This window comes from Anopheles moucheti, chromosome 2, assembly GCF_943734755.1.
Source record: "Anopheles moucheti chromosome 2, idAnoMoucSN_F20_07, whole genome shotgun sequence".
NCBI lineage: Eukaryota > Metazoa > Arthropoda > Insecta > Diptera > Culicidae > Anopheles > Anopheles moucheti.
In genome coordinates, this window is record NC_069140.1 from 75,890,351 (window position 1) to 75,903,260 (window position 12,910).

The 12,910-nt window shown below is 42.0% G+C and overlaps 4 protein-coding genes across 4 annotated transcripts in view; 2 read left to right on the top strand and 2 right to left on the bottom strand.

Annotated features, from left to right (window-relative positions):
* Positions 1-202: 202 nt before the first annotated feature.
* On the bottom strand, positions 203-4,070 carry LOC128301853 (myeloid leukemia factor). Its single transcript, XM_053038505.1, has 4 exons — positions 3,888-4,070; positions 3,182-3,745; positions 1,910-2,251; positions 203-1,504 (listed from the first exon to the last, which is right to left on the bottom strand). Exons 1-4 carry the CDS (start codon positions 3,935-3,937, stop codon positions 1,420-1,422), a joined length of 1,041 nt encoding a protein of 346 aa, XP_052894465.1. The 5' UTR covers positions 3,938-4,070; the 3' UTR covers positions 203-1,419.
* A 579-nt stretch (positions 4,071-4,649) lies between these two features.
* LOC128297688 (uncharacterized) lies at positions 4,650-6,803 on the bottom strand. The gene is made up of 2 exons (XM_053033375.1): positions 6,695-6,803; positions 4,650-5,650 (listed from the first exon to the last, which is right to left on the bottom strand). The coding sequence occupies exons 1-2, from the start codon at positions 6,801-6,803 to the stop codon at positions 4,650-4,652; spliced, it is 1,110 nt and encodes a 369-aa protein (XP_052889335.1).
* Positions 5,905-6,569, top strand: LOC128297689 (U6 snRNA-associated Sm-like protein LSm8). The gene is made up of 2 exons (XM_053033376.1): positions 5,905-5,979; positions 6,047-6,569. Exon 2 carries the CDS (start codon positions 6,057-6,059, stop codon positions 6,342-6,344), a length of 288 nt encoding a protein of 95 aa, XP_052889336.1. The 5' UTR covers positions 5,905-5,979; positions 6,047-6,056; the 3' UTR covers positions 6,345-6,569.
* A 601-nt stretch (positions 6,804-7,404) lies between the features above and the next one.
* The window catches only part of LOC128299101 (SET and MYND domain-containing protein 4), a 148,349-nt gene continuing 142,843 nt past the window's right edge, over positions 7,405-12,910 (top strand). Inside the window, exons 1-3 of the mRNA XM_053034967.1 lie at positions 7,405-7,531; positions 7,593-9,023; positions 9,094-9,350. Of these exons, the coding sequence (XP_052890927.1) occupies positions 7,615-9,023; positions 9,094-9,350 (1,666 nt within the window). The 5' untranslated portion in view covers positions 7,405-7,531; positions 7,593-7,614. The remainder of the gene's footprint in view (positions 7,532-7,592; positions 9,024-9,093; positions 9,351-12,910) is intronic.

The window sequence follows — 12,910 nt, forward strand, 5'->3', positions numbered from 1 at the left end:
AACTCAAAATTTTCGATGTGATGTGAAGAAAACTGAATTTAAGGTACCATATGGCGATTCGTGAAAATTCCTAGAAACTCGGTCCAGGGTTGCACCGGTGGCATCCAGAACCGACAGAGAAACACACCGGAAACCATAAGCTTACCAAACTCGATTTGGATTTTCTTGCACTTTAAAAACCGAAACACACTCGCGCGCATCTATTACACATTGTTGGCAAATATTTATTTTTCAAAGTAGTGTTTTTTTTTCTGTTTGTATTTGTTCAGTATTATACTTTCTTAAATCCTCATAAACGTCCCATCTTGAGCAGCCAAACGGCCTGCAGAGCGCTAATAGCAGAGGTGACCCCGAGCCGAGATGGGAACCGAACGAAGCAAGATAACGAACTGGTCCGTGAAATAGTGTCAGCGTGGTAATGTATTGTGTTTTTCCTTCCGTTTGTTTGAAGAATGGACCAGAAAGTGTTTGTTCTTGCTTAACGTTACAAATCTTGCCGCCCTAAATACTCATCCTGCTACACATATTTTAAGCACAGTAATATTTTTTTTCTCTTACACACTACTTCAAGATGGGAGGAATGATACGGGGCAAAACGTCGTCATCACACCGGTATGTGATGGGAACGCTCCCTTCATCGTTCCACAAACCAACTTGCCACTTCTTCTACGCTGAATGCGTGTGTTGAATCTCGCAACTCGCAACTCTTTGATTGACTTAAACAAGGTAAACCAAAATATTCCCTAGACATGAAAAGGGTGAACAATTATAAACAAAAAATTTCCAACTCTAAACCTCCTTCATCGTACCCGCGTGTGACACACTACAGTGCCACTGTATGCTTTCTATTCTTTGTTTGTTGTCGTTGGCATTTTTCCTTATCATTTAAACACGTTATATTGTGGTTTGCTCTATTTGTTGATAGCAGGACAAAATGATGAGAGTGGGGAGGCTTCTGTGTGCAGCATTTTAAGCAACTCAATTCGTATAAATCATCTCCTAGCAACTTCGGTTTGGTGAATAAATAAGGCATGTTACAGCATACTCAAAGGTTGTAACTGAACCAGACGACCGGAACTTAGAAACTAGTAGTACTTCTAAAACGGGTGGCTATATTTATGTATTATTTGAATATTTGTTGTGTATTTTTATTTAATCCCTCTTTACTGAACGGTTGGCAAAAGTTCAAACTACCTCTGCATCGCGTCATGCTCTTGCCTTTCTTCAACAAGGGTTTTCTTTTAATGAAAAACAAAATAATAAAAGGACGTACTGACGTCCGCCTGATACACCAACCACACGCTACATTATTTGCGCACCCCTCGTGAACGTTTAAACCCCCCGGAAACTATTCCGTCAACCCCGAAACCGCTCGAATCGCTCTGCTGAAACAGGGAATGAACCACGGGTTGGGCGGGATTACTGGTACTGGTGCGTGTGGGATGAGGGACCCTTCAGTGGTCGAGATTTCCTGCCAGACGTATTGTATGGATGGGGATGCACGCTGTAAAGAGCATAATGAGAGGTTTTATTAATACAATAGATATACGTTTCCCGATCAAATACTTTCTAAAGAGCAAAAGGCTAGTATGAATATTGGTAAATATGTTTCATGTAAGATTGGAGTTTGTCCTTGTGAGAACCATTCGTTGAGAACTTGATTTGTAAAGCCTTCTTTTTTTATTTTGTGGGTGGTAGTAGAAGGATGTCTCACGTTAGTAGAACACACTACACACAACTATACTTTCAAAAGCATATACACTACACATGAAGTGCATTTTTAGCGCATTAGCGATGGGTGAACAGATTAGTAGGCAAAGCACAAATTGATGTGTACAAGCGCACGCGTGCGTACACACACAAATACGATTGGTGTTAGTTTGAGATTTGGTGTTCCTTCTGCCAGTACCTTGTAGTAATGTGATGATTCGCACCACTGACCGGTGATGCTGACATGCTCAGCGGTGACGAAGCCGGCGATCGGATCGATCGTCGCGATGTGATTGGGCCACCGTTAAGAACATACTGGCCGCTGTGTCGATTGTTCCGTGCCGCTTTTGTCACCATTTGCTGCTGTTGTTGCTGCTGCTGCAGCTGCTGTTGCTGTTGCTGATGTTGTTCGAGATTGTCCTGGTTGCTTCGGTCCTGGCTATTGGTGCAGGCAGTACAGATTGGTGTATCGCTGGGATTACCGCACGATTCGCAACCATTTTCCGGTACCTCGGTAATCGACAGTATGCGCTGTGATGGACTGCGGGTGGAGGTGAGAAACCATCGCGTGGCACACGCGGTGTGTAACGACATTATAGCGGGGCGCGTTTTTCAACAGTGTGTTATGTTCTAACCCTATGGGAACTACATTGGCAATAGCCTACAAAAGATGTCCATGGTAGGAAGGAAACGATTACGTGGCAATTACAACTAACGACCAACAAAAAGCCATTATGTTTTTGTGAATAAAAATGAACCTCCATACATGGCTCATAAACAGATTAAAAGGAAGATTTTGCAATCGTTAACAAAGTAGACGGGAATTAATCGATACACTGTTGCTTCTTTCAAAGTGTGGGGAACATATTAGAAACTTCTCGAAGCGGCTCTAGATGTTTCGAGAAACAACCAAATTTCTAATCGAATCGTGTTTGTTTTGTTATGTCGAAGAAATTCCTGTACTAACCGTGATTGCTCTATTCGTTTATCATGAAAGGAGACCTCAATAAGCTTAATTTAAACATAACTGAGCTCTCTGTACCCAAAGTAAATGACTGTCACTTTCGTGCATGAATTGGCTAATCTCATATTAAATATCGAAAAATAAACGCAATGGGTACAGTTAAACCAGGAGGTTCGGCGATTAATGCGCCATAAAAACATCTCTGTGTGCAGCGGTGTGTACCGAAGATTCTTATCGTTGGCTCGACAGCACGGCAAACGCAATATGTTTGATAACCAATTAGCGCATTCTGTACACTTTTTTCTTCTAGCTCGCCTGTGGCAGATGTTTCGATATTCGAGCAAAATACTATAAAACACGCGTGCAGAATCACGGGAGCATTAGCATGCTGTCATAGGCTTTCATACGCACTGTACATCTAGATGCGAGCATTTTTATGTCCTTGGGATGGATCATCTTGTGCTAACGGCAAAACAAAACAAAAGCTTTTCGCCAATTGTTACTCACGTTGGTTGAGTCGATGGCAGAGCAAGCTGTTCCGAACGACGTCCACCCGGCATGTGCATCACGGTGCGTGCCTTCGTCTGGAACTCGCGATCGAAATCTTCCGCCTCTTCGTCATCCAGATTGATAAAGTCCTGGCGCTCTTCCTGCAGACCCGTGGAGATGTTCTGCTCTCGCTCAATAATGTGCGCCCGATCGCCGATGTGATGCCCGATTGCCATCTTCTTCGTTCCGGTGCGGCTATCTTGCACGGTTTTGCGTGTCTCCTTTATGCCACCCGGCCCGGTGCGTGTGCTTGACGTTGCTTGATATACCTGCGGCCCATTCGGTCCGGATGTCATGGAGATAACGCTGCTGCTGCAGAAGGAAGCGCCATCGGCCGGACCGCCAACATTCAACAGCCGGTTCATGGTTGGTGGCATGAACGGCATCATCGCGTTGTGTCGCATACCGAATGCTGGACCAGCGGTAATGGCTTCCATCCCACCGCCGCCCATCATTCCGAAAGGATCGGAAAACAGTGAGTTCAACATGCTACTCATCTGGCGCATCGAGCGCATATGATGGCTGTACCGGAGCAAAAATAAAGTGTACTCGAGTTAGACACGACATACAGCAAAATACTGCACAGCAAAACCATGAACCTGTGCAATTCTCGCATTCATGGTCGAAACGGGGACATGTAACAAAGGTCTTCACAGATACTTACCCAAAAATAGGATCTTCCTCCAAATCGTTCATCATACCAAACAGAGACATTTTGTTTTGCGTTTTTGTTCGCACTCAAGTCTATCGTTACACGAAAACTACGGAAAACTAGCTTCCAACAGTACACACGAGCTATCCAACTTGCTTTTTCGTCGACGTCGTAAAAGATGTATTTACTTCAGTGTTTTCAGCGCAGCCATATTGGATATCGCTACACCAACACAACGATGACCTGCGTTCGCGAAGATTCTCGCATACACCACTACTACTCTGTGGACGATTGTCAAACTTTCGAACATCGAATTTCGCGCTTTCTTCGGGAAATGTCATCGATGTGCTGAGCCCAAGCAACAAATAAATTCCAACGCTTATATGACGTCAAACAATATCACATATTTTTTTATGTACAAGCACGCTTTTTTACAGATTTACTACACCCAGTAGGATCAGATATTTGTACGTAACGTATGATTATTTGGGGCGGAGGAGATTGTTGTGCCGATAAAGAAGAACGTTTAAAAAGTTTAGGCAGTATCGCGTTTAGTTTATTTTAGTAACTTAAGTAAAAAATGAACAAGCAAACTAGTCCAATCATGAGCGTTGTACTTTATTTATCGATCTAACAAAGTTCAATTCGGTTAAATTTTGGAAACTCTATCGCTACACAAAAAAACATCACATTCAAGGACTAGATCAATGGGCAACGTTGACGATACGTACTACAGTTACATCTACAAAACCTCAAAACTGCTGCTGAATAGCTTTACAGTTGTAAATTTTCGTCAAACATTTTTAGCAACTCTTCATTTGCATCTATCGGTGCGCTGTCGGGTACTATGAAGTCTTCTTTTTCGAGTTTAATTTTCTTCATCAACTTTTCCAGATTACTTTCCTTTGAGTTACTGCTAGAGCAAAGTCTTTCCGGCGAGGTTTCCTTTTCAGGATCAGTTTCTCTTCCATTGATACTTGGCGAAATATGATTATTAGTGTCCGCATGGTTGGCATCTTCTGCGATTACTATCTCATTCAACCCACCGTGCACCGAACTCGTTTGAGACACTGATTGGGAGATTTTAATTTCGTTTCTTGCTATCTCGTCCGTTGGCTCATGCTGAATGTTCAACTGCTGTACGAGTGTATCAATTTCATGTCCTGCTGTTATCATATCCATGTTTGAACTACTTGTGCTCCCGACGGAATCACTCTGGGCTTTCAGTGCGGCCAGATTTGCTGTTTTAGAGTATATGTTTTCCCCGATATTGTTGACATAGTAATTATAAAATATGTTATTTTTTGGTTCTGCCTCAAACTCTCCGTTTGATTTCTGTAACCCCATCCGTATGAGAATGGATATTTTTGTATTGTACGGCTTCAGCCATTTGTACACTTTCCGATGAACAATGGTTTGTTCATCTTCACACAACGGTTCCCACAGTTCAAGAAGCGATTTTTTTACGTTATCGATAAGGATTTGCTTGCGCATTTCCGGAATCAAGCGTCCTATTCCGTCTAGATGGCGAAAAGTTAGATCCAGCAGCATTTGAGCGTTCTTGTTAGTAATAAACATTTGCCATTTGAATATCATAACCATCAGGTCCCACAGCTTGTCCATGGAGCTAATATCTAACCGCATCAGGGAGCAGCATGCAATATCCGTCAGGAGAACGCGACACTGTTGAACGGTCAGCATACTTTGCTGATATGCGGTGGCAATGTAGTGCAGAAACTTGGGATCCAATAGCACCTCGGTAATCTCTCGCAACACTGCGAAATAAAATATAAATTCAGTTCAGGGTTTGTTTAGCTTTGCGCACATTTTTCAGCTGCCAAGGAGTTTCGTGTACAACAAGGCTGAGGGACATTTATGCTTGATGAGGCGCAACTTGATATTTCTACGGACTGAACAAGTTGTTAATTGGGCTAGCAAAAAGTTAGGTGAAATAATTGCACTGTGAAATATTTCACCAAGGAATAGTTTGACACTAATGACAAACTGACAGCTGATCTTGCAGCAGTCTGAGAAATTAAACACAAACAGCTATTTTGTTTACGGCACCACAAACATACGACATTTTACAATTTTGCGTAAATTGGTAAGATTTTGTGCTCTCACCAGTTAGTGATTCATCCTCTGTTTGAAACACTTCTTTCCTCTCGTAGAGTCTACACAATGTCCGGGCTAGAATCGTACGTCAACAACACGGTATCGATAATCACCGCAGATGGACGCAACTTTGTCGGCACGCTAAAAGGATTCGACCAGACCGTAAACGTAATCCTGGACGAATCACACGAGCGCGTATATTCGATGACTGCCGGTATCGAACAGGTCGTACTAGGATTGCATATTATCCGAGGCGATAATATTGCCATTATTGGTCAGCTGGACGAGAGCGTCGACAGCAAGCTAGACTTTAGCGCCATACGCGGGATGCCATTAGAACCGGTTGTGCACTAACGCATCAGGCACAGCAGGCCTGCACCTAATCTTTGGTAATACCAACGTGTTCTAACCAAATTGATCAATTGTTAGATGTTGTATAACGCTAAGAATGCATGATATAATCTTAAGAAAATGAGATGTAATTGTACTTTTGCAGTGCAAGCAAAACTGCAGGAAACCTTCATTTAGATTTAATGAAATTTTGGTTCTCTAATGGTGTGAAATACATTAACAATAAGTAAAAAAACAACAAATCGATTGTGTTGATTTTCTGAACAGTTTTTATCCGAAGGTCTAATTCGTCCCCATCCAGTGATTAACTACAATAAGGATGAAGCAGTGATGGTAGAAATTGCCCTTCTTACCTTGTGCAGATTTGTCCAACGGTATGGATTGAGCCTTCAATCGTTGATCGATCACGTACAGCATTTCACATCCAAGATTAAGTATGATTAAAATGTTCGTCACGGTCATTTTGACCAGTGAGGCTGTTAACAATCGGTGCACGGGAGTTTTTGTGCTGTGAAACACGTAGCACTAGGGATCTTCGGCAGGTCAGTAAGGCACTGACACCAAAATTTTAGCAATACGCACCCTACCACTTGGGGGATTCCTATTTTGCAACTAGCATAATTCGGTGGTTGCTGTACCGATGTTGTTTGTTGACGATCACAAAACCATGGCAACGGCGGCATATTTTAGGTCTCCGACCGTTTTGCTGAATAGTTCCGGAAATGACACAGTTCAATATGCGTTCAAGCTAATGCAGCACTGATGGTTTGCTTCTGCTATTTATATTTACTATACCTTTTTGTACTACACATGCATTCTAAATGCTAGGAATTCCGCATATGATAAGTAAAGTATGATGATTTTAAAATGTTTTTTTTTATACATAGGTGCATATGATTCTTTTGTAAATTTTAATTTAGTTAAACACGATATGTGATAATCATTTCATTAGCATTAATCATACAGTTTTTTTGTAAAGCAGTTATCATTGAATCGCAACTGAAATTTTAAATCTCAACAAGCCCGAATGACGTTTTGCGTTGCATACCACAACAAACCATCGCACGAAGGAACCGGGTACGGTTTGATCCTCTTCCATAAATGGTAAATAATATCGAGTGTTCCGCGAAACCTTGTCCTCGTTACACTAGCGGTGTGGTTCTCAGCAATATCTGCATTTTGTACAGGTGGTAAGTACGAAGCAGTTCTATCAGAGTGTCCCATCTAAATATTGATCCATATCTGTTTAAGATACGTTCTGCTCTGTTTCGTCATGGGCGATTCGCTCGAGGAAAAGTTCGGTGCCTGGGAGTTGTTCGAAGAGCTATGGCAGAAGGAAATGACGGACGAAACTGTGAACATGTTAGATCAAATAGATGCGTTTATTAAAGACTGTCCTTTTCACGATCGACTGGATCTTCGCGCTGATGTGAAAGACAACGTAAAGGCGCAAAGCTTACGTACCAGAGGCAATGCATTGTTTCACCCCAAAGTGAAAAGGTATATTGAAGCGCTAAAATGCTACAACGAGAGTATCGCTTTCTCGGAAAAGGGAACCGAAGACAGGGCCATCGCGTATGCGAATCGATCGATGATTTGCTATGAGATGCATCGGTACGAAGAATGTTTGGAGAATATCCGTTTGGCTCGTGATTCTAACTACCCGGAACGTTTAGCGAACAAACTCGTAAAACGAGAAGAAGATGCCAAAAAAGCTTTATTAGCGGCGGCAAACAATCAACCAGGGATGAAAGTCGGCAAAGAGACTGAGCCACACGTAAGTGAAGTTAAATTAAGCTACAATGCTCTCGAGACGGTACCACAGGTTGCCGCATGTTTGGAATTGTCTGAAAGTGATAAATTTGGTCGGTACGTCGTAACCAATCGAAACTTAAATGCTGGAGACGTGGTGATAATAGAACGGCCGTTTTGTCGCCTACTTCGTGACGTGTATCGATGCATTCGGTGTGATTTTTGCCTTAAGGAAAGCTTATTTACGCTCCTACCATGTGAAAGCTGTACCGTGTCCATGTACTGTACGACCGAATGTATGGACAAGGCGTACAAACAGTATCATCGTATAGAATGTCCGATTATACGTGATATGTGGCGTATTTTTACAAAGCTTCCCGTTTTATCCATGCGTGTCGTGACCACGGCGATCAATTCGTTTGACTACAATCTACAAGCAATGAGGGAGCACCTTGCTGAACTAAACGAAAAGAAGGTAAACGCATTTACCATGGACTGGACAAAAGCAACTCCGAGGGATATTTACAACACGGTACACGTGTTGGAAACGAACGCAAATGTTCGAGATTCGAAAGATCGTATGGTACGAGTCTTTTTCACAACCATCATTCACAAACTCTTGGTCGAACGTACCGAGCTGGGCAAAATTTGTGGGTTAGATTTCGGTCTCTCAGAGTTGCTGGATGATCTGCTTCTGCGCCACCTTCAAACGTCTCCCGTAAATATGCATTCGTTGCATTATATGGAGTACCTGCCGGCTCAACAGTTGTACGAGATCGAAAACCATGCTTCCGCATGCTTTCCATTGCTAAGCATGCTGAACCATTCCTGTGCACCTAACGTGACCCGTGTCACTTTAATTGATGGACGATGCGCCGTTATGGTCAATCGTCCCATTCCAAAAGGTGGTCAGCTTTACGATAATTATGGGTAAGCATGGAGAGCGGTACATACCATCTTCCCAGATAGTTATTAGAATAACTTCTCCTTTTCGTTTCAGCATGCATCACAGCGTGATGTCCCGCAAGGAAAGAAAATACGCTTTGGCAAAGCAATACAGATTCACCTGCAAGTGTGAAGCGTGCATCAACGACTATCCTCTATATCCTGATCTTCCTAGCATCGATACTACTCAGCACGGTATGATAGACACCGAAGCCATACATGCGGAATTGGTGCTCCATAACGTGGAGCAGGCGAAGGAACTGTTGCCGAAGTTGCGTCGCTACTTAAACGATATTGGTCATCAATATCCCGGTAAGGAGATATGCTCTTGCCAGGAGCTTTTTTTGCGTAGTTTTCAAATTTTGCATAATCCTACATCGGAGAGTGCACAGTACTGGAAATATTGTAACCCCTAGTCAATCGAGTTTCATGATAAAGTATGTTATTGAGTAGTTAATACTATCCTTCCCTTGAAAGTTATACTACTATTGCTCATTATTACTTTTTCATCAATATTATTATATATTTCGATATACTGGATTTAAAAAGACTTTAAATACTTAGCGACGAATCTCCTAAAAGACTGTTTGTTATGGTGAATTAAGATTCTAGACATTGTTGCACGTTCAACCATTTGATGGTCATTCATTTCGTAGGCGGTAATATAAGTATTAGACAGGCTTTATTGCCACCGTAATGAACTCTTAACTTAATCACCGTTACTTAACGATCACATACTAGCTAAAATAGAAACTTGACATATATTAACATAGATATCAAATACATGCAGTCCATTTTCAATAAAGGAGATTTCATTTTCTTGAAAAACGAATTCATTCATGAGTCGTATCGCTGAAGCTATATTGTTCTAGTTTCAGACACTTATTCAGTTAGTATATCTAATAATTAAAGATTTGCATTTGTAGAGCACTTTCGAATCAGTGTGTGATATATCACGAACCTCATGCATTGCTTCTTATCTGTTAAATTCTCGTGATTTCATGTACCGGCAGTCGCCGAGATACGCGGTTCCTCTTAAACGCGAATTCGCAGATACGCGGTTTTTGAAAATTCGACAGATGAGCTACAAGCACAAATATGAGCACATAGCACAAAATCTAAGAAAAAAGTTGAAAAATTGTTTTTAAAATCATCAGTCATCTAAAACACTTCTTTCTAGCTTATTTTAATGTAATCTATCTGTAATCTTTGGGCATGTGGAATCACTCGTAGCCCAATTTAACCCAGTCATGCTAAATATGTCGTTAAGATCATAGAGACGATGACTGTGAAGGGTAGGCTGCCGGGAACATTTAACAGCAACCGTTACTCAATAATTAAGCCGAACAAGTCAACACCATCTTCTTTTCAATTCAATGATTTGCTAAACGAGACAATTATTTTTTTGTAAAATTAAATTTATGATGGCAACGTGACAATTATATGCCCGGACAAAACTACATCTTGAATATGATCTGTAATATGATAAAGTTTGACCGACTACTGGCCCCTGCCATATATGTGAACGACGAACAAGCGAGTAAAGCTTGAACATTCATGCGCACGGTAAGAACAGATCAAAACGGAGAGACGAAAGAGTCGTAAAAGTACACAGACAATGCAGGCTGTGACGAATTGTGTGCATCGCGAGTCAATCTTGAGCGTCTGGTGTTCAATATCATTTTTACCTTTGCATTTTGCACACGATGATTACAGATCAATGCTTTCCGAGATGTGTTGGAATGTTTTTGCGCAAGTTCGACGAACTTTAGACCCAGTTCGACCTACCTTAAGAGATGTACGAGTTTAGTGATAGTTTGACACGGTTCAGAAATGCCAAATCTCCTTTGGGTTCAGGCGGTTTGATTCTGCGAAAGCAGATGGCTTTTATTTAGAAACGGAGTAGGATCGGAATCCTTTTCATAGTTCTACAGGTTCTTCTACACCTACCAGCAGAGCGGTATCATGTACCGCGGTAACAAGCTTGAGTACACGGGATAGCCCTAACTTCTTGGTCTGATGGTAGGACATAACCAAACAAATTAACTGTGCTATCTGCGATGCCGGAGTGGGATGAAAGATTTGGCATTAGAAGACATTAGCCTACATTGCCAAAGTGAAGTTTGAGCCACCTACGTGAGCGTAGGGCTAGCTACCCGACCTTAAATATTTTATCGACTACGGAACGAAGACAACTTCCTAAAGGATTTCATGGAATTAAAGCTCCAACATAACCGTAGACCTGAAATAATTGGATGACACCCTAGCAAAATTGCAAATTTATCTTATAGTTTTACAATTACAATTTTCATCCCTACACAAGTAAAAGAAGAAAATAGAAACAAACAGAAATAGGAAATATAAGAGACACAAATGACGTCTTCGACCAGTAGAGAGCAGGAAGCAGAATGGCATGAATAGGAGGAATGAAAATTAATACACAAGGAAAGTGGGGACGGTATTAGTTAAAACGCACATACAACGTCACATATTCACTTTTCAAGCAGACATATTTTCCCTTTTGTAATTGTTTGCCAACAACTATATTCATTTTTCAAACATTTCATAATTTGCTTTAATTAGATGCGGGGATGTTGAAACCACGTACCAAGGAAGTCTTTTCCCCGAACTAGGCCTTCCAAGTGCTAGTCTTAGCGATCTTCATTGATCAGTGTGCCCCATGAACCTGAAAAAGAGTTGAAAGAGCTCCAAGGATTGTGACATGGAGGCTGGTATATTCGGTAAGCTCTTCGTAATAATTTCAATCCGCTCTTCACGGTGCACTGATGACCTCATCTTGGTACTTAGTTTGGGATTTTGCAGAGATTGAAGTATTATTGTCTGTTATGCCTAATGATCGTCATGGAAACATCGATACTATTATAAAACTGTGACCGACTACTGGCTTCGCATCGTGGCTTGCGAACACGGCCTCAAGCGCGCCGAAGAAGGGATGGAAACAGAGAGATGAAGGGTCGTAAAAGTGTGCAGACGATACCGGCGGTGTCGGATTTATGTGCGTCGCGATTGTCGGCCCCATGATTGCCTGACGTTCATAATGATTGCAGATCAATGGACGGGATAGTCTTTGTGCGGGCTCGCACCATTTTATGACCATGCTCGACATCCAGAAGTTGCACGTGTGAAGTACCGGCCTGAGACGGTCCAGGATTGCGAAAGATCCCGTGCCCTCGAGCGCTGCCTGACGTCACAGACTCCCGTGAAATGATGGTAGCCGCTCTTTTGCATTTACAATCATTGTAGTGCTGTTGAGTTCGCTCAGTGTTGGAACATTCTGAGCGTAAATCCACGTAAATGTCGTTTGGTACATCCAACACATGTTCATAAGCCCTCATAGACAATGATGGGCGACGAGGCGCTTCTACCAAAGCACAAATACAAATCAGCGAATGGTGGAATGCTCTTAAAATGAACATTATGAACAAAGCCAAAGCCACGGTCGATAAAGAATATTTGCAAATACGCTTGGTGATTTGCAATGATTATTGGTGTCAGCTAGGATTCTAGTGAGGTGGAAAGCTTTATGAAAGTCCCATCATCGTCCAGTACCATCGAATCCATCTACTATTGTTGAACTTGTAGTGATCCGGGTAGCCAATCCCATCCCTATCACTACTTCTACTACACCACCACCAACACAAAGAACAAGCAGTGACAGCAGGTGCGATAGGAGCGCGTCAGATCACAACAAACAGCCGACCAGGCAACAAGAGAGTTTACAACGCGATATTAAACACGTAAAACTAAATGTTAATTGACGATATAAACGATATAGAAGCTGCGTCAATTGGTGACTTCGACGTGATCGCGGGTGAGTACCGAAAGTGTGCGCATATCTACGCTACCGGTCG